The sequence below is a fragment of the Alternaria ventricosa genome (genome assembly GCF_023758065.1).
Source record: "Alternaria ventricosa strain BMP 2768 chromosome Unknown scaffold_2, whole genome shotgun sequence".
Lineage (NCBI taxonomy): Eukaryota > Fungi > Ascomycota > Dothideomycetes > Pleosporales > Pleosporaceae > Alternaria > Alternaria ventricosa.
This window is the reverse complement of record NW_026055682.1, coordinates 1,815,961-1,834,119: the sequence shown is the minus strand read 5'-3', so window position 1 is coordinate 1,834,119 and position 18,159 is coordinate 1,815,961. Positions and strand designations below refer to the sequence as shown.

The following is an 18,159-nucleotide window of genomic DNA, read 5'->3' as shown; positions in this document are numbered from 1 at the left end:
AGCGGCGGGCCGGTGACGATTGCCACGAGAGTGACGTGGGCAGCTTGGGCAACGGTACGACGATCGTGAAAAAAAGATAGCAGAACAAAGCGAAAATATGGCGGCAACGGCTGCCTATGGTGTCACCTCATGGACGATCGGGCCTCGATACCGACGTGCATTTTGAGCCAATCGTGCAGCTGATATTTCGCTCGGCCTGGGTCGGTTTTGCGTCGTGATTGAAAGGCAGACAACAGGACATGGTACCATAGGGGATTTGACTAGAAGAAGGAACAATGCCCACAAGAGTTATGTGTTCTCGCAAATCGCACATGACCGTCGCTGTTGGACTGGCCAATGATGCGCTGTCTGGACCATCTGGAAAACATCACATGCTAGCCCGCATTGGGCTTCATCACGTGGGTTTGGTCCTTGCAACCTTGGAAGGTTGCAGTGCTGCATCAATCCTAATACCTCATACAAGAAAAAAACTAGACAGGTCTAGAGCTTACGTTAACGTCAGGTCAAGTACTTTGTAGGTTTTCATCTTGATGTAGGCTCCACAGTGTTCGGACTTTTCCTTGAATGAGGTACTAAAACTACGGTACCCCACGATGTTGACGATGTATCTACCCCCCATCTAAACCAGTTGAGGATGCAAGATCGAACGTTCTAGCATCGGTCATCAGATCCCTCTTTCTTACACTCTAGACTCGTGGCTGATCCAGGCTGGAAGGACCTATGGATGAGAGAAACTGGATTTCTTGACATGTGTCTAGGCAAATTCCTGAAGACCTCCCAAGATGTCGTATTAAGATACTAGTGTGTACCCACACACTTCTTCTTAGGCATGGTGCATACAAAAACGAGCTTGCTCACATGAAGACTATTTCCCAGTATCAACCTATCCAAAGCCACCACAAGGTGGTGGCGCTGCACCCGAATTCCCGCATGAATATGGTTCGGTATCAAACGTGGGCGATACGTACTGAGCCGACTTGGAGTACTGGGTCCTACTCAAAGTCGCAGCGCAGCCACTGGTGATGAGCGGAACCACGGCCACATGTAACCTTCTCTGCTCAAACCTGTAGATCGCCCACAATCTTGTATTCAGAGAAGCTTGGATTTGCGCGTGTCCAAGGGGCAATCTGCATTTGTCACAGTAGAGCAGAACAAGGCAAGCCGAATTGGGAGCCTAGAAGCTGCCGCGCACCGCCGCGCGAACAGGACTCGAAAGGTGTTGTTGCTTTGTTTGCCAGGCTTTGTGCATGCCATCTCTTCACTGGAGGTATTGAACTGGACTCGTTCCATACGTGGCCCTGCTTGATTTGGTACACGTCGCGAACTCCGTTGGGTTTCGAGCCGTACTGTGGTGACTGGAAGCTCCGGAAGGATCCTCAGCTGACTGCGTTGACGGCCGAGCTCCGGGTCGTATAACTGGCTGGGGCCATGCAGAGCCACGGTACTGCAGAACTAGACAAATTTCACAGAGACCACGTTGCTTTTGGAGGATCAAGCTTCAACAAGTTTGTCAGTCTCGATCTTGCAAAAGAAACGACTCCGTTTGCCCCTCCACCTTTTTGGCCTGCGATCGAAGTGGCGACTATCCAGTCATGGGGCGCAACGAGGCCTAGGGCGTTGATTGTTTGGGCGCCGTTCAGCTAGGGCCAAAGGGTCTAGACCGTTGCCCACCAGGACTTTGTTTGCAACAGGGCAATGCAGGGCTGGTACCTCTGTGGAATGTAGTGGAATGTAGCAGATCCGGCTCTTGCAGCGTTTTGTCTAGCAAAGGCTATTACGGTTACCTGGGTCGACTATCGTACCACATGCACTGTATGCAGGTGCACATTTGCATTCTGGGGTGGTGGAGATTTCCGAATGCAACGTAAGCGCTTGTGGACGGAGCCAACGGCGCAGCAGCGTGATTGTAGGGCGTTGAAACAGAGGGCGTATATGTCTGGCGACCATTCATCTGTTGAGCATGTTAATCGTGTGAAGAGTGGTGGTTGTGGAGGCTGTTGCAGGGAGGAAGTGGTATAGGCGAGACAGGTATAGTAGAGTTTGCAACAGCAACGTTTCAGTGTCGGCGACGCAGGGCTCGAAAGCATGTATTAGGTTGCGTGGTTCCCCCAGGCCCAGGGAGGGTTCATGGGCATGATCTAGACCGCCAGCCAACGGTACGGCCCGCTTTGACATCGACGATGGGCAGCAACAGGCTGCGAGGGTTGCGGTCGCAAAGTCCGCAGTCAAGAGCTACTTTCGATGGATTATTGGCGAACTGCCGCATTGGGGTGGTTGTAGATGAGGACATGGGGCTGGCGTGGTGATGGTACCTCGCTGGGCGGTAGAGGACGGGTGGTTTCGGCACCCGGACGGCGGAGTGCGGAGGAACCGGAGGCTCTGGGAACGCGGTGGTATGTGTCGAGCACAGCAGCACAGCCTCAGGCAGGCACCAACGCAGGCACCAACACAGGCACCAACACAGCAGCACCGGCGACGAGGCCGACGCGACGCGTACGCAACACGAGTGATGCGAGGGAGGGTGCGAGTGAGTGATCTCATCCAGAGGCAAATGCAACGGGACAGAAAAGGCCATGTCGCAGCTCTGCAGCCGCATCGAGCGATGGGCGTCGTGGGCGATGGAATTGCAGCGTGATCTCGATGGACACCCATCGCTATGCTGTGGGCGGGCAGGATTGGCCGTGTGCGGGGGGCTTCAGCAGCCACGATCGAGACCGAGTCGGGCGATCGGCGCGGGCGCGTCTCAGGCTGGGTGCGGCCTAGCAAAGACTTCGGACCCAGCGTCTTGGATGGTTGCCAGACGCGTTCCACAGCCCAGCCACGCGCCAATCAGCCCACCGCACCGCCCGCCCAGCTGCCGGCCTGCGACTGGCCGATCTGCCATCGCTCGATGGCTGTACGAGCATATAGGCGACCGCGATCCCACGTACTCAGCGTGATTCACACCTGCCGTCGTCCTACTCCAGACACATACAAGCCAGACCATGAGCGCTGATCACCTAACTCCCGACTCGTTCCCCACTGCGCCCGCCTGCTACTTCAGCATCGTGCCCGCCGTCCACTTCTCCCAGGAAACTCCCTCGCACAGCCCCGTCTCCGACTACCAGCCCTACACCCCCTCGGACCCGACCAACCCGCTGCTGGCCTTCCGCCCGGCACCACCTCTCTACATGACGAGCCCCTCGGACGCCTCGCGCCTGCTGCAGCTGCAAACACAGGCCGCCCACCGCCCGGCCCCTGAGCCCATCCAGCAACAACAGCGCACCTCGAGCACCTCGTCCAGCAGCTCCAACAGCTCCACGTCGAGCATGGGCATGGGTTCGCCGTCTACGCTTTCCTGCTGCCGCTGCCGCCGCGAGTGCCTCGCCAACATGTACCAGATCGGCACCAACCGCTACTACTGCAGCCACTGCGCACGGATGACTGGCTACAGCGCTGGCTGAAACCCACTCCAGCCTCGACACCCTCTACACCCTATCGCCTAGTCAACATCTCGACTACCGGCTACCACTATCGTCTCATCACTACTGCACGCATACACAGACATCCGCTGTCAACCCACGCCACGTGAGCCATTTTGCTTTCCAGCCCCGGCCGTGGAGCTCTGCACGAGCGAGGAACAGGCACCGCACATTGGCCTCTGAGCCAGACGGTAGCGCACTTTGGCCCTGTCCGGATTCACCATGTCCTGAGGACATTGGGCAGTTATTGGTGTGACTAAGCACACCACGAGCTGGAAATCATGGAGCTGGCCTTCACGTTATTACGCTGCAACAGCTGGCCTGCAGGAGCATTTGACCATGTGATACCCCATTTGTACAATACACCAGTCGCGCACTGCGCCGACCCACAAATTCAATTTTTTCAACCATGACGTTTTTCATATTGCATCGTGATGGTTTATTTGCCGCTTCAATATTGCCCGGCCCCCTATTCCACTTGCAGTGCAGTGCCATATCCGCCAAGGTCCATCAATACACAGCAAAAAGCGATCCGATGATCTTCGGAAAGCACAAAACCCCCGTGTGCACAGAATCCGTTCCCCGCTAGTCCCGCAACTACCATAGCGCGAACTGCCAATCTGAACTTGGCCTGTCGGACACGAGAAGTGCCTTGTGACTGCTGTCTGGAAAAACCAAGATCCGACACGGATCACGTTAACCACGCCGAACGCACATCTTCGCGCGTGGGAGCATCATCCAAACGTCGTCTCAGGTCAAACATAGCCTTGGGAACGTTTCCCTGGTTACCTCTGTCCTCCGCGGGCACGCTTCCCCCCGCTGTCATCCAGTCGTATGGATTACTTACTCGTGCATGGGATTTTACATTTCGACCGGAAGTTCATAGGATCTACTGTTCTCCTCTTTTTCCGCGTCAGCGCTATTCTGTTTCAAGTAGGGGAGTCGAGGGGGGCGGGATGACATCGCTCGATGGCGTGCGCCAGGCACGATGCAGGGCACGCTGATCTCGACGGCTTTTATTGTGGGTATCGGCTTTGTCAAAATGCGATAGTTGGTCGATGCCACGCCAGACGAGTGATGCGCGGAGTGTTTGCAATCAACCGTATGCAGTGCTTAACTTTTTCCCAACTGCTCGCCTTGATAGTGCCGTTGCAGATTAATCAGGAAAAGAGAATATATTGGGGGTCACGGAGTCATAGTTTGGGGATCGAAGATGGTGACCGCGCACGCAAAAGTACCGTTTGAACCCGTACAACGGATCAAGGGCCGATGTCTACTGTTGGCTGAGATGGCTCTGAGGTGTACTGAACCAAAGTTCCTGGGCTGTTTGACATGTGCGTGGCTGGGTCATCACTTAGGTCCGGTGATAAGGTTCCTTATCCGTATCAGCTTATCGCCAATTGCGAACGCGGAGAGCTGTCCTGACTGCAGAGAGACGCTCCTCGCACATCCCGCATCATCCGCGCATTTCCCACGACGCATATCATCATCGTAAACACATCGCGTGCTCCACAAAACCCGTTTCGCTATGCCAATCTCGCTACACTCGCCCAGGGAGTGCCCATCTAATCCCAAGGAACAACCATTAGGTCACACTCCCCGTATTTCCGTCTCCAACGCCACCCCGGCCTTGCTCCTGGTAGCGTCGGCCTTGGCTGGACACAACGCCTGCCACATCGACGATGTCAAGCCCACATCGAAGATCTCCCGTGCGCAATGGGCTTTTCAAGCTTTCTCCCGCACACCGTGCACGCTCCTCCCAGGCCCTTGGTCGTCAAACGTGCGACCCGCGTGCATGATGATGGCCTGTCAGTTTTTCTGTGGAACCGCAATCGGATCAGCATGACATGAGCGATGGTCAACGTAAACATTTGAGTAGATCTCATGCGCGGGTAGATTACCCGCATGGCCTTTGCTGGGACATCGACGATGACGTGCAAATCATCAAGGTCCGCCGCCCCGCGCCAAAGGGCATCGAACGATGCAAAGGCCAACCGCTGGGATGGACCTACCCGACGCATGCCAAAATGCACACGGAGAAAAGCTGTCTCCGCTATAACCGTTGCGCGATGAAACCTTGCAGGCAACCTGCTTTTTGGCCTAATCGCTGCGTCTAGACCCTTCCCACCCCGGCTGCCGAAAAGACGTAAGCGCCTCCATACTGCGCTATATAGCCGGCTACTCAAGCGTTGTTGCGTGCGATCGGGTTGACACCTGAGGATCACCTTATTTGGCTGGCAATACGGACCACGTTGCTACGCAGAGGCAGAGTCAACACCGGAGCAACGGCAGAGAAGTCGCATCGGCTCGATGCCGTGCCGCGAGTCGCGATACCACGAAGCCTATGTGTAATAGGGGAGAAAAACCCCTGCCACACCTCGCCGACATACAGTCCCGGCCCCCGAGAAAAACACACGATGTGACTTTGTGGTGTAGGAGTAGTCGGATCGATCGATGGCGTCAATGTGGCTTACAATGCCGATATCCAGTACCCCACGCTAGTGGTTCTCTCCTTTTGCCGCTTTTCTGTAACACCGGAAGTAAAAGCACACGTGCGTTCCCTCTGCGGCATCGGAGAAAAATGCTGGAGATCGTACTGCACAGAACGTCGGATATGCTTTCTTCTCCATCTGTTCTATGCGCTGACAACAGAAGCAACGGCAAAAGGAAGACTAGCAGCGTGACTTACGCAGGCACCACAGTCTAAACATAGCGAAGGGGTAGCCATGACGACCGACGAACTGTAGGGTCATCGTTCTCAAAAGGAGTATGCGCCTATCGACGGCAGCTTAATTGTTCTTGCGGATGGCTATTTTCCCGACGCATGAGCCTCAACGTTCCGCTTTCGGAGAGGTCAATTATTGGACCCGGCGTTGAGGCACCGCGGAGGCCCTCGGAGCTTCTGTATATTCTGCGCCGATGTATCTCTTTGGGAGAATTGATGCGTTACTATCCAGAGACAGCTATTACCTTGGTAGTTGCCCTGTCCAGTTGGAAGGCATCGAACCAGTCCCCATCTCCCTTCACGCTCGTGAGGTCATCTTCAGCGAGGTTGTGGACGGGAATGTGTGTTCAGACGACACCACAACTGACTGTCCTCGTGGATCATTAGATAGTCAAACGATTGGTTTCAAAGATAACCTTCCAAACGATGAAAGTTGGCCTTTATCCAGCTTCGTAGCAACTATTGGACGGTAGGTCAGAATCTATACCAACACTACAACCGTCCTATTCGTAGGACTAGAGGCGTCACTCAATACATCCAACCCAAATCGACAAAGAATGGACTTTTCATGGCAAGCGCTTGACGCCGCTGAATGGAACCATCACTTGTCTGAGTGAAAGTCTGGCAGCATGTAGTTGCCTGTGCCGTCACCTTTGTGATCGATGCCCGTCCCAGTTCTTTCACTATCGTGAGAGGCCATTCAACTTAGCGTACCCTTGGTAGTTTTAGCATCTTCACACTGAGATATTGAAGTGAAATTAGTTCCGCATTCTTCGACTCGAGCAAGACAATGGTTCTCGACGTACAGGCAGCATTGCTTGAGCTGTCATAATATATGTCACAGGTTCAAGATCTGGTGCATCAAGACCACGATATTCATTTCGTATCTAGATGCATGTTTACCCTCATTCTATCAGGTTGATAAACCGTAATTTACGGCCACATCATGCCATTGCCATCGAAGTTCATGCCGGTCAGATCAGTCCTGACATCGAGCGGGTAGTCAGCCGCCTTGAGGTCCCTCCTCCAAGACTGCATCCTCTTGCTGTGCGCCCTCTCGGATACGCTCAGCTCACGCTTCGCCATGCGGGATGTTGAGTAACCACCGAGGTCTCCGGCAATGCAGTGGCTAACATGGCCCCAGGTTGAATCAGCAACAGCCTTCCAGATAGCGGTTACATCGACAGTCATAGCCTTGGTGTACAGAATACGGCAGTCGGAGGGCTCGTAGACGAACTGGAGAGGAGTGTCGGTCTCGTCTCCATCGCGAATACCATCGCGGAAGTTGACGTTGATCGCGTTGTTGGAAGAGCGGATAAAGGGTGTGTCGTCGAAGTAGTCGCCTAGTTCCGTCTTGTTGAGCTCAGCGCCTTCTGCAGGCGTAGACAGATTACCGATGGTGAACTGAGCCAGGGATTGAATGTAGTCCCACGGATAGTTGTTCGTTCCCTTCACACCCCCCACGGCTTGCGTAATACCCTCACGAGGGCGGCCTCCCAGTGAGATGTACTTGACACCGGCACGCTGACGCATGAGTTCAGAGAAGATGGTGCAAGTTGACGCGCAGTATCCATCAGTGACGACGACGATGTCCTCAGCGGCAAAAGGAGCCTTAGTGTAGTTCGAGAGGGGGCCATATCCGTGGACGTAAACACCACCGGAGTTGAGCGGAGTCAGTACATCGCTGAGGTTCCAGCGGAAGAGGTTGGTGAAATTGTCCCCCTTCTGCTCGAGCCCAGGGCCAAACTTGTCCTGCCAGCTCTCGAAGTTCTCGCTATTGACATCAAGATCAGATCGGTAGTTGAAGACGGAGGACACAACATTGCCGACCAGATCCTCTAGTGTTTCGTTCTTGGTCTCAAGCACACGTGGTACACCCGCGGCAGCTTCAGAGAATTTTCGGTTCAAGATCTCTGTAGTTTCGAAGGCGCGGTAGCGGTCGGCAGCCGCGTGATCAATCTCTTGCGGGAATAGCAGCTTGTACAGATCGTAGCCGAGCAAGATGGTGCCTCCGCCGTTGGCTGAAACGTCTACCACGAGCTTCTTCTTCCCGGCGGACTTGGCCTGGGCAAGGAACTTGGCAGCAGTATCTTGGAACCCTACCTGTGCGTCGTTAATTCCGACGAAAGATGGCACGGAAAGTACGGCAACGTCTGAGTAGTCACCCTCGAGGAAGTAGCCACCAATCAAGTTGTGTGCTTCACGAAGGACTGGAGGCGGGTATCCTGGCGCAGGGATGGTTGGAAGAGGCGTAGCGGAGGTAGTGGCTGAGGGTGTAGGTGTAGCCGAGGTAGTGTTGGAAGCTTCGGTTTCGCTTCCAGGCTGGTTGCCCGTGAACCAGAGCTTGTAGAGGCTCTCTCCGTCGGTAATACCGTCGAAGGGGATCAGAACCTTGGCGAAGTTGTCATAAGTTCGGCTGGTACCGTTTTCAAACGTAAGCTCGGTGGTAGGACCAGGGTAAATCCAGCGACCGCGGCCCGATCCCGCGAAGGTTCCAATACCAGATCCAACCGGGCCGAGAGATACAGTGGCGAGCTCGTAGAAGACGTTGTTGTACAACGCGTCTCGGTCCTGGAGGGAACCGTACTGAGCCCAGTTCTCCAGGAAGTCCTTGGCATCCTCGCCATCGATGTGGGTAATGGGCGAAGGCGTGAACGTAGCATTGCCGAAAGATTCGGCCAAGACATCGGCATAGACGTAAGGCCGGGGAAGCTCCTTTCCGTCGCTCGAAACGGAAACGAGTGGTACAGGACGGGCGAAGTTGAAAACCGTGCCGACTACATCGGGGACGTACACAAAGTGACCGTCATGGGTGCTTTGCAAGAGGGTGTAGAGCTCGAAACCGAACTGTTCTGAATCAGTTCATATTCTTCATAACGAGGAGAGAGACACCTTACTTCGTACTCGTTCTTGTACTCTCCTCCCTTGACCTTTTCCCTGATTTCCTCGAGTTCGCCCCAGATATCAACCGCTGGCTGCACCTTCTCGGCGTATTCAGCTGGAGGGTCTTTCAACCAGACGGTGTTACTTTGCCATTTGAAGTATGGAACGACACCGTCTACCAGGGCAAGAGCAGCGCTCTGGTTGAATGGGACGGAGTTGATGCAGTCCCATGCGAGTTCGGCGGGTACAGTTGCGGTACCTGCAGTGATATTCTTGCCTACAATCGCGGTGCCGACTTGTGCGCAGGGACTAGTCGCGTTGTAGTGCCGCGTATGAATGTGAGGTGCGACAGGCGACGATAGCGCGACTGAGGCTAGCGAGAGACCCGCAACGGCATTGAAGAGGGAAGCCATGCTTTCAACCCAGACAACACGACAGGAACTGGAGGCAAAGATCTCAGGTTCGCCGTACCCTCGCTGCAGTCGCACGAGCTATACCACTTTATAGCTGCACAGCTTGAACCGCGGACCAGGTAGCGAACTTGCGCGTTCCCGAGAAAGAAGACATCATAGCTGCAGGAGCTACCCTGTACTTGTCATTGCTAGACCCATGTAAAACAAGGCAAAGGACGGTCGGGCGAATAGGCGAGGCGGATATGATAGGGAACTAGATTAAGAGCATGCATGCACGTATGCTCGAAGAGGAAGGCCGTGGTGTGCTTGGTGCTCTGAACGATTGACGATCGTATCCCGAACGGCATTGGGGGTTCAGGGCAACACAGGTACCCAAGGACCCAGGGTCGCTTTGATGGTAGAGTGCCCACAATTATGGATGCATCTCGGTGCAATGGTAATGAAGCGCTTGTTTCTTACATTACTAGGTAAGAGATTGGACAGTCGGCCGCTGTAACACTGACCGCGAAGCTTCGTGGAGTTGTCGAAGCTTCACAAGCCTCAGGCGCTAGCCCGCCTTTCTACGCTAGATTAGGCAGGCGCAAAGTGCGCGGTGCCGATGCGTCCTATCGAGCATTCGAGCATTAATCCCCGCTCTTGCGATATCAGCTTCCGAAAGCGCATTGGGTCTACGGGAATCATGACGTACGACGGAACTGCAGTGCTTTTGTGTGGCTAGTGCTATGCAGTGCCAATCTTCAGGACGGAGTACATGGGTGGCGTGAGGCACATTGGAGGCTGAACCGAGGGACTGGTAATTACTCCGCAAGATACCCGTGGACAACAGGAACACGAAATTGCTGACAGGATCATCCCGCTAAATTTCCGAACACTGACAGCTGTTACATGTAAGACCATACAGCCTTATAGAAAGTCAACTAATCACCATACAGTCCGAAAGTCTACATGCCAGTCGTTATAGCTTGCATCGCTACACTTAGCAGACGGCTTGCGCGTTGATTTTGAGAAGTGTTGACGTAGACACGGGCTTGGTAACACCGCAACCCGCCTTTCACACATTGATGCGTGCTCAGATGAGTAATCTGATCGAGGCACAATGAGACACGAGACGCAGTCGAACGGGCTCAAGCCACATTCCCACTTCCATCTTCCATCGCCCAGGCCAGTTCATGTGATCAAAGGGCAACCACAGAAAGAGCAACATGGGACATCAACTCCTGCCAATTCACTGCAGCAGTCAGAGCATGCTAAAGAGGGACCCAACAGCGAATTATGAAAAGATGCCAATCTTTTCGCAGCATTCTCGCTACTACGAGCATCCTTTGGTCAATGAACGGAGGATGACCAGAGCGATGAACCCAAATGTATCGTAAGATGCCATTCGTTAGTTCATGAAAACCATCTGCGGCCTTGCGCAATATATCAAGACCTAAGCTATCTGTGGTATTAACAAGGCGGTGTACTAGTTGTTCAACAGGCAAGCTGCTTGACATTCACCCTATGTTTGGTGGAAGACCTTTGTCTAGAACAAAGCCCGAAAAGAGAGTGTGAGGGCAAATTCCTTGCCAAAATCTTTACCTGAATGCATATATACTGCTACTGTGTCTCTATCTGGGCATTGGCGCCCAGCAGAAGCCATGGTAGAGACTATATACTCGATGACAAGCTTTCAGTCTTCACCCTCAATGCCCGGCATTGTCTTATATATACTGTCGCATTACCTGCGTCCAGCGTCCAAACGTGTGAAATGGCGACTTACGTGGTGAACCACATCCTGGTGAACCACCTCCCACACGATGGCGTGTGAAATACACGCAGTCACACTGTATGCGAGCGATGTCCCTTCGTCCTCAAAAGGCCGGAAAATCCGTCAAAACATTGGATCACTCCTCGCCATACATCGTTGTACAACGCAGTTGAACAGTACCGCACTGTGACCCAGGCCTCCGTCAATATGAACCACCCTCCAGCACAGTCGCGCGAGCAGTACTTTGTGAGCCACGTCAAGCCGTCGCCCCCTTCAGACGACCCGGCATGTCCCATCTGCAGAGATCCCTGGAGTCCCGATACGTATACCATCATTCGGACGATATGTGGCCATGTCTTCCATCGGTCGTGTCTAGATCGATGGCTAAATCAGGAAGACGGGGGGAACACATGTCCAACCTGTCGTGCAGTTTGTTTTCTCCTACCCCCAGCACAGGAGACCGTGGTTCAAACCGTAAGCCCTAATATCGACCACGGATTTGATCCGGGGCTTGGGGCTGACTCAGGTTATCTGACCAACACTGTCTTCGCTCTCACGGCTACAGCAATCCAAGATATGCTTGAGCCGCATACAGGAACCGAAGACGTCCGCAGGCAGTTTGGTATTGATCTCGAAGACTCCAATGATCCCCTACGGTTTCTTCAAGCTATGAAAAACGTCGTCCATGCAGGTGTACTACTGGGTCGATTTCCGCCAAATCTTCAGGAGAGCTGGATGCCCACACTGAGGCTCCGCCTTGGAGACTGGCAGACTATTAAATTCCTGATAGCGTCACTTTTCATCTCTACGCATTGGCGAATGATGACCCCATGTCAGTGGACCAGCGTACTTGCCGAACGAAATCGGATTGGGCGTGCTGCATCTGACTCGGCAGACTTTGGACCATCCAGGGACTCTTGGATAGAGTATATTAACAACAGTTACAATGCCGAGTATGGGATCGCGATTGACGTCTACTTTCCAGGCGCCAGAATTACACGCTGGAGGGAGACTAATTCGACTGGCCAAATAGTCAATGAAGATGAGCTGGACTTAACCACGATCGACACCACTCTGGCGACCAACATCAACGTTCCGGGTACAGACTTCAGTCCAGGGCCTCTACTGTACTTCCAGGGTAGCTCACTCTGGATTTCGGAACGCGTGATGGGCAACATTGTAGAGTTGAGCATCGACAGGACCTCGCGTACTGTATATATGCGTAGCTCCGCAAATCGCGAGTTCAGAATAGAGTTCCTTCCCCATGGGATACAGGAAGACGCTTCCTTGCCACCAGTTACGACAAACATGATAAGGCGCGGTGGAGGGCTGTTCCGTTATGGGTTCTGTTGAAAAGCTTGTAGAAACAAGTGGAGCGGATTCATGGTATGTTGTCACGGGTTGTACGAGAACGAGCTGTTGTCGCTGACGCGCTAAAAGCTGCCCCACCCGCGTGGGAGCTTCCCAGGTTGCGTCGCGTCGCTCATCCATGGATCGCATCTTCACTTCAGACTTTGGCACCCTTGGTCACAAGCAGGGCTATGAGCGCTCTTACTTTTAAAATTTCTGCATCTCGCTCATAGAATCTACACAATAATGCGATAGTCTAAAACGACGAATCCACCCATTTCTACCTGACGTATAGCGGACCTATCTGTGACACACTGCAACATAGACAAGATGAAATATAGCGGGTAATCCTTCTCCTTCCACACACCTGATATTGGCAAAGAATTAATCATGTAGGCTATATTTCGTCTCCAACCCCTCCACCAACATCGACGCCTCTCTCGCTATCGTCAACACTCTCATCCAAGGCATTGAGACCAGCTTCCCAAACACCACGCGACAGCAAACACCATGGTCGCTATCATACCGCGCATTCCGCGACACGATACCTCCGGGTTACCAGCCACCTGCGGGCGCAGACGGTAAACCAGAGCCATACGCACATTCATACCAGCACCTCCTCCACCTTTCGAGCCTCTCGCCGAACCGCACATATGTCCTTGCACAACCGCGAGCGCAACAGGAAACTATGACGTCGATACCGCTGCGACAACAAGACGCACATGCCTCAGTACTGCGATACCAGTGTTCCGCTCTGTGGACACCTAGACACATACTCGCGGTGCGAGAGGGGGCATCATATAGCGGGGGCCTCTGTTCAATACAAATCGGCGAGCTACGAGCGACTCGTGAAGGACCCCAGTCAGGCGCTATCTCGTCACCCGGCGTCGTGGTCTGCATTAGCACAACGTTGGGCGCTGAGGACACGGATGGAAACATGGATTCAGGCTATGGTACAATGGAGAATGGTACAGCGATGGAGGTGGACGAAGAAGAAATCGACATTGAGTATGCACAGGCTGTGGTGCGCGACTGCTGGAGTAGAATCAAAGATGGGCGCGATCTGGGCCGGTCAGAGACCAGGGAAGTGATGATGGCTTCGACTACGACGAACATAAAGGGCCAGGAGCAGGAGGCGATGGTGCGCATGTGGTGCGATGCTCTGCGCATGCGCGGATGAGCCAATATTTGTACGACATCATTCATCATCAGATACCCAATATGAGAGCTTGAGATGGACATGTGACAACTGTGACGCGACACGCATTCATATAGCGTAGCATGCAAGCGAATCATGGATAGTTTTATAGTTTGATTGACTATATGCCAGGCCTATCCTGCCTAGACACTCATACGACCGTCTAGTCTCATTGCCTCCTACCAAATCCCTAGGTATCCCTACAGGTATCTAAACTACAACAACGTAAAAGGGCAAAGAAGAAAGAAAAGAAAGCGAAGGTGGTAAGGTCAAGTATTAAGGCAACATCTTGCACACATTCAGATTACAACACATAGTTGAAGATCGATCCCCGAAGCTTGATCAGCTCGCGCCATAACCCTAGACCGGACATATGCAAAAGGAAATTTCTGGGAAGGCGAAAGAAGGGAGTAGTAGTAATAACCAGCCAGTAGATGAAGGATAAGTATCGCACAATGAAGAAGATACACAACATCCAGATTATGCTTACTGCGCACCAACCTCTTCTTCTGCCCAGCCAGGGAGACCGCCGTCACCCTGGATGGCAAGACCGTAACCGCCATTGCCGCTGCCGAAACCACCGATACCGGAGCTTAGGCTACCGAAGGAGCCCTGCTGAGGTGCTTGGGTTTGCTGCATGGAGTGGTTGAAGGGGCCCTGAGTGAAAGCGGGCAGGCTCACAGCGCGGGAGTGTTGACCACGCGAGTTGAGGTTCGAGGGCGCGAGTAGGCCACCAACAGTAGTAGCACCTGAGCCACCAGCTGACGTACCGTTAATCAGACTGAAGCTCGATGTGCTTTGATGGGAGCTATGAGAGTGGTGCGGCTGAGGAGTGTTCAGGTCGGCGCTGTAGAAAGCAGCTTGCGGCGACTGGAAAGATTGCTGCTGGTTCTGCTGCTGCTGCTGCTGCTGTTGCTGCTGCTGTTGTTGCATGCTAGCCTCAACCTGTTGTTGTTGCTGCTGCTGTTGCTGAGCTTGTAGGTACATCATGAGGGGGTTGTTGTTGCCGGAGTTCATGATGTTACCTGAAGCAGGTGCTTGAACGGAAGGGAACTGGCCGTTGGTGCTTTGGCCAGAGCCTGGTGCGCCAGAGCCAGTCGGCGAGACTGAAGCACCAGCACGGTTGGGATGCAGTCCGTTGATAGGCGATGGGGACTGGAGACCATCGCTACCGGCTTGCTGGGCCTGGGCCTGCTGGCTGTTCATCTGGCGAGGAGGGTTACCGCATCGGTCCTTTCCGAAGTTGACCTTGAATCGCTTGTATTCGTCACGGCCACGGATCGCTTCAATTGCCTTGATGGCATTGGCAATGTTGGTGAAATTGACGAATGCACAGCTCTTCTCGCGCAAGGTGTTGACCAGCTCAATCTCGCCGTACTCCGAGAAATCTTGCCTCAAACGATCTTCGGTCCAGGACTCATCTAGGTTGCCGATGTAGACGTTACGTGAGGCACCACCACTGACAGCAAGGGCGATCGCAGGCGGGAGAGCACCAGAGTGCTTACCCCATCCAATCTTCAAGCGACGGTTGTGGATCATAAGTCCTTGGAGATTGCTAAGAGCGTAGAAGGACGCAGCCGATGTCGGGTCGATGAAAGTAACGAAGCAAATGTGCTTATCCGGGATGTACCTGATGTGATGAAGAAGACCACCGCGCACAACATTGCAGATCTCCTCAATGGTGGTTTCGGGATGGATGTTACCTAGATAAACTGTTCGGTTACCCAAGTTGTTCACACCACCAGCAGAGGTCGCGACCGCAGCGGCAGCGACAGATTGCTGAGCAAGAGCATTGGAGATCATGTCGCGGTCCGCACCGTTCAGAACATGAGCGTAGCCAGGCGCGATACCCAGGTACTGCGCGGCGTTCTGCTGCTGGGTCTTCGAAACGTAAGCGCATCGATCCTTGCCGTAGTATACGCGCCTAGGCGCTTGCCATTTTGGCTCCTGGGGAAGCTGAGACACAGCCTTGATGGCATTTCCGATGGACAAAAAGTGAACAAAGCCAATGGCCTTTTCCCGGACAATCTTGACGGTATCGATGGGACCGAATTTGCTCAGGTCTTCGCGGAGTTCGTCCTCAGAAACATCCTCTGACAAGTTACCTAGGTAGACGTTGCGAGAGGCGCCCGATTGCTGTACAGCCAAGGCTACAGATGTGGGAACCTGCGACGGCTTTCCCCATCCAATCTTGATGTCCTGACCCCTGATGGACAGCTTCTTCAAAATAGCGTCAGAGTGGAAGTGGGTAGCGGAGCTGCTGTCCAGGAAGGAGATGAATGCGCAGTTCTTGTCTGGGAGAAGCCTGACGGACTCGATTTGACCACTGCGTACATGGCCGAGTATCTCCTCCGCAGAAGTCTCCGGGGGGATGTTGCCCAGGTATACAGTCCTGCTAGTTCCGGATACAAGACCGGGAGCAATCGGCATTGAGGAGCCGAGTCCACCGAGACCCTGCGCGCCGTAACCAGGGAAACCTCCAGTAGGTGACTGGGGTCCACCAAAAAAGCCACTGGTGGGAGAAACCATGTTCTGGTACAGCTGGGGCGAAAGAGGCTGTTGCAAGGGGCTTCCCATCTGGTTGTTCTGGTGGTTCTGTTGCTGAGACTGATTCTGGCCAGCGAACTGTGCGAAGTTCTGGAACTGAGGGGAAGCGAAAGCCGAGGGCGAACCTGGCTGGAAGGGGCTACCGAGGAGCAACTGCGAAGGGAGCAGAGGGGTGAAGTTCATGTCGAAACCAGTTCCTGGAGTCTGCAGATCGTTGCCGTTCTGGTTGCCAGGGTTGAGTCTGCCAGTATTGATAGACATGTTGTTCGCCCTCTCCGGGTGTCGGTCGCCATAGCCGGGCTGGTTCGTAGCGAAGGCGCCATGAGAGAAGCCGTGGTGACCGCCGTTCATCTGCCTGTGGAAGCTCGACTGGAGACGGGGACCGCTGGGAGCGTTCGGGGCGCCGTCGTGTTGCTGCATACCGAGGAGGTGCGGAGGCAGGCTGAAGCTGTCCCGCGCGTTTTGAGATAGAACCGCCGTGGTGAAGGTGTATTACTGCGTCCGGGACTCGTTGGACCGGACGGCGAAATATGTATGGCAGAAGGTGAAGTTGCAACCGGTTGCAGAGAGGTCGCCGGGCTTGCGAAGATGCTGCTGTATTACAAGATGTAGAGCGTTCTAGAGGGCATTAGTTTGAGAGCTGCGAAGACGCATTGGAGGAGACGTACTTCCAAAAGCACAATGGCAACGAGTCGTTTGCAGGTCTAACAATACAAGACACGCTCACAACGCAGGCAGTCGGAGCCTAAAGGATGCAGGCACAGAGATCCAGAAGGGTACTGTCGCAGGCTTGAACGATGGACGCAGCGGAGGCGCAATTAAATGCCGTGGGCCAGAGTTGCCGAAGAACAAACTCGCGTGGCTTGTTTGAGGATGCGTGCACCAAAAGAGCGAACAATAAGAATGAAGTGCAAAGAAGCAAGCTTTGCCGGGAGCCTCGATGCGGGGAGAAGAGGACAGAATGAACGAAGGGGATCGAAGAAGAGGGATGCGACCTGAAGTCGGAGCGGAGGAAAGAAGAAAGAGGTCGGTGAGAAATGCTAACTAGCAGGGCACATTAGGAGGCAGCCGCAAATGAGGCAGCCCAAAGCGGACAACTAGCGCACCGCCCATTTTAAACGCGCAGGCCACGTCTGAATCGTGCAAACCACCGTCGCCACGAACCGCTGCCCTGCAGTTCTCTGGCCCCGTAGACGCCTGTGCTAGGCGGCGTGGTATTTCGTGCAGCGACGCGCCCCCGTGCCTGGCGTAGACGGTCCTGTGCTACCAACGGCGCAGCTCGGTATCCTCCAGCAGACGCGGCCAACGGGTAATTGCAGATATGCACACCGTCCCTGACTAGACGAGCCGCCTGATAGTGCTGCTCTTAAGACGGGTCCCTTTTTTCCCTTTGTCACGCGAACACGAAAGGGTCCAGATCGTATTGCGGCGGCTCCAGTTCCAGGCGTAAGGATAGCCCTTAGTGCCGGCCAGCCCATCGCCTCGTCTCAGCAAGCCGTACTGAGCGTTTCCGTCTGGTCTGGCTCCGGGGTATACTACTGCGAGCGTTCGCCAGGTGTGGAACAAACACGGAGCGCTCCGTCTTCGGGGTATCAGATGTCAAACGCCATTATGCAAAACCTCCACGTGTGTCATGCTTACCCCTGGGGGTTTGCTGACTTCTAGAATGACGTTTGCGTATCCTGTTGTTTCCAAGGTTGACGTGTTCTGTACATACGGACCACGGGTGCTGAGGACAAGGATCATCCCTAAGCGAGCACGTGACGCCCAACTACGAGCGACTGGTCAATCTGTGCTTTCCGACGATCGTGCATCAACCCGCTGTCAATTCTCCC

The 18,159-nt window shown here is 54.0% G+C and overlaps 4 protein-coding genes across 4 annotated transcripts; 2 read left to right on the top strand and 2 right to left on the bottom strand.

The window, feature by feature from the left end:
- Positions 1 to 2,984: 2,984 nt before the first annotated feature.
- On the top strand, positions 2,985 to 3,443 carry J4E93_001604 (uncharacterized protein; the record flags this gene model as incomplete). The annotated part of the gene is made up of 1 exon (XM_049339555.1): positions 2,985 to 3,443. One exon carries the CDS (start codon positions 2,985 to 2,987, stop codon positions 3,441 to 3,443), a length of 459 nt encoding a protein of 152 aa, XP_049203512.1.
- Positions 3,444 to 7,119: 3,676 nt separating this feature from the next.
- On the bottom strand, positions 7,120 to 9,482 carry J4E93_001603 (uncharacterized protein; the record flags this gene model as incomplete). The annotated part of the gene is made up of 2 exons (XM_049339554.1): positions 7,120 to 9,033; positions 9,084 to 9,482. The coding sequence occupies 2 exons, from the start codon at positions 9,480 to 9,482 to the stop codon at positions 7,120 to 7,122; spliced, it is 2,313 nt and encodes a 770-aa protein (XP_049203511.1).
- A 3,427-nt stretch (positions 9,483 to 12,909) lies between these two features.
- On the top strand, positions 12,910 to 13,759 carry J4E93_001602 (uncharacterized protein; the record flags this gene model as incomplete). Its single annotated transcript, XM_049339553.1, has 2 exons — positions 12,910 to 12,923; positions 12,976 to 13,759. The coding sequence occupies 2 exons, from the start codon at positions 12,910 to 12,912 to the stop codon at positions 13,757 to 13,759; spliced, it is 798 nt and encodes a 265-aa protein (XP_049203510.1).
- Positions 13,760 to 14,263: 504 nt separating this feature from the next.
- Positions 14,264 to 16,744, bottom strand: J4E93_001601 (uncharacterized protein; the record flags this gene model as incomplete). The annotated part of the gene is made up of 1 exon (XM_049339552.1): positions 14,264 to 16,744. The coding sequence occupies one exon, from the start codon at positions 16,742 to 16,744 to the stop codon at positions 14,264 to 14,266; it is 2,481 nt and encodes an 826-aa protein (XP_049203509.1).
- Between the last annotated feature and the right edge of the window lie 1,415 nt (positions 16,745 to 18,159).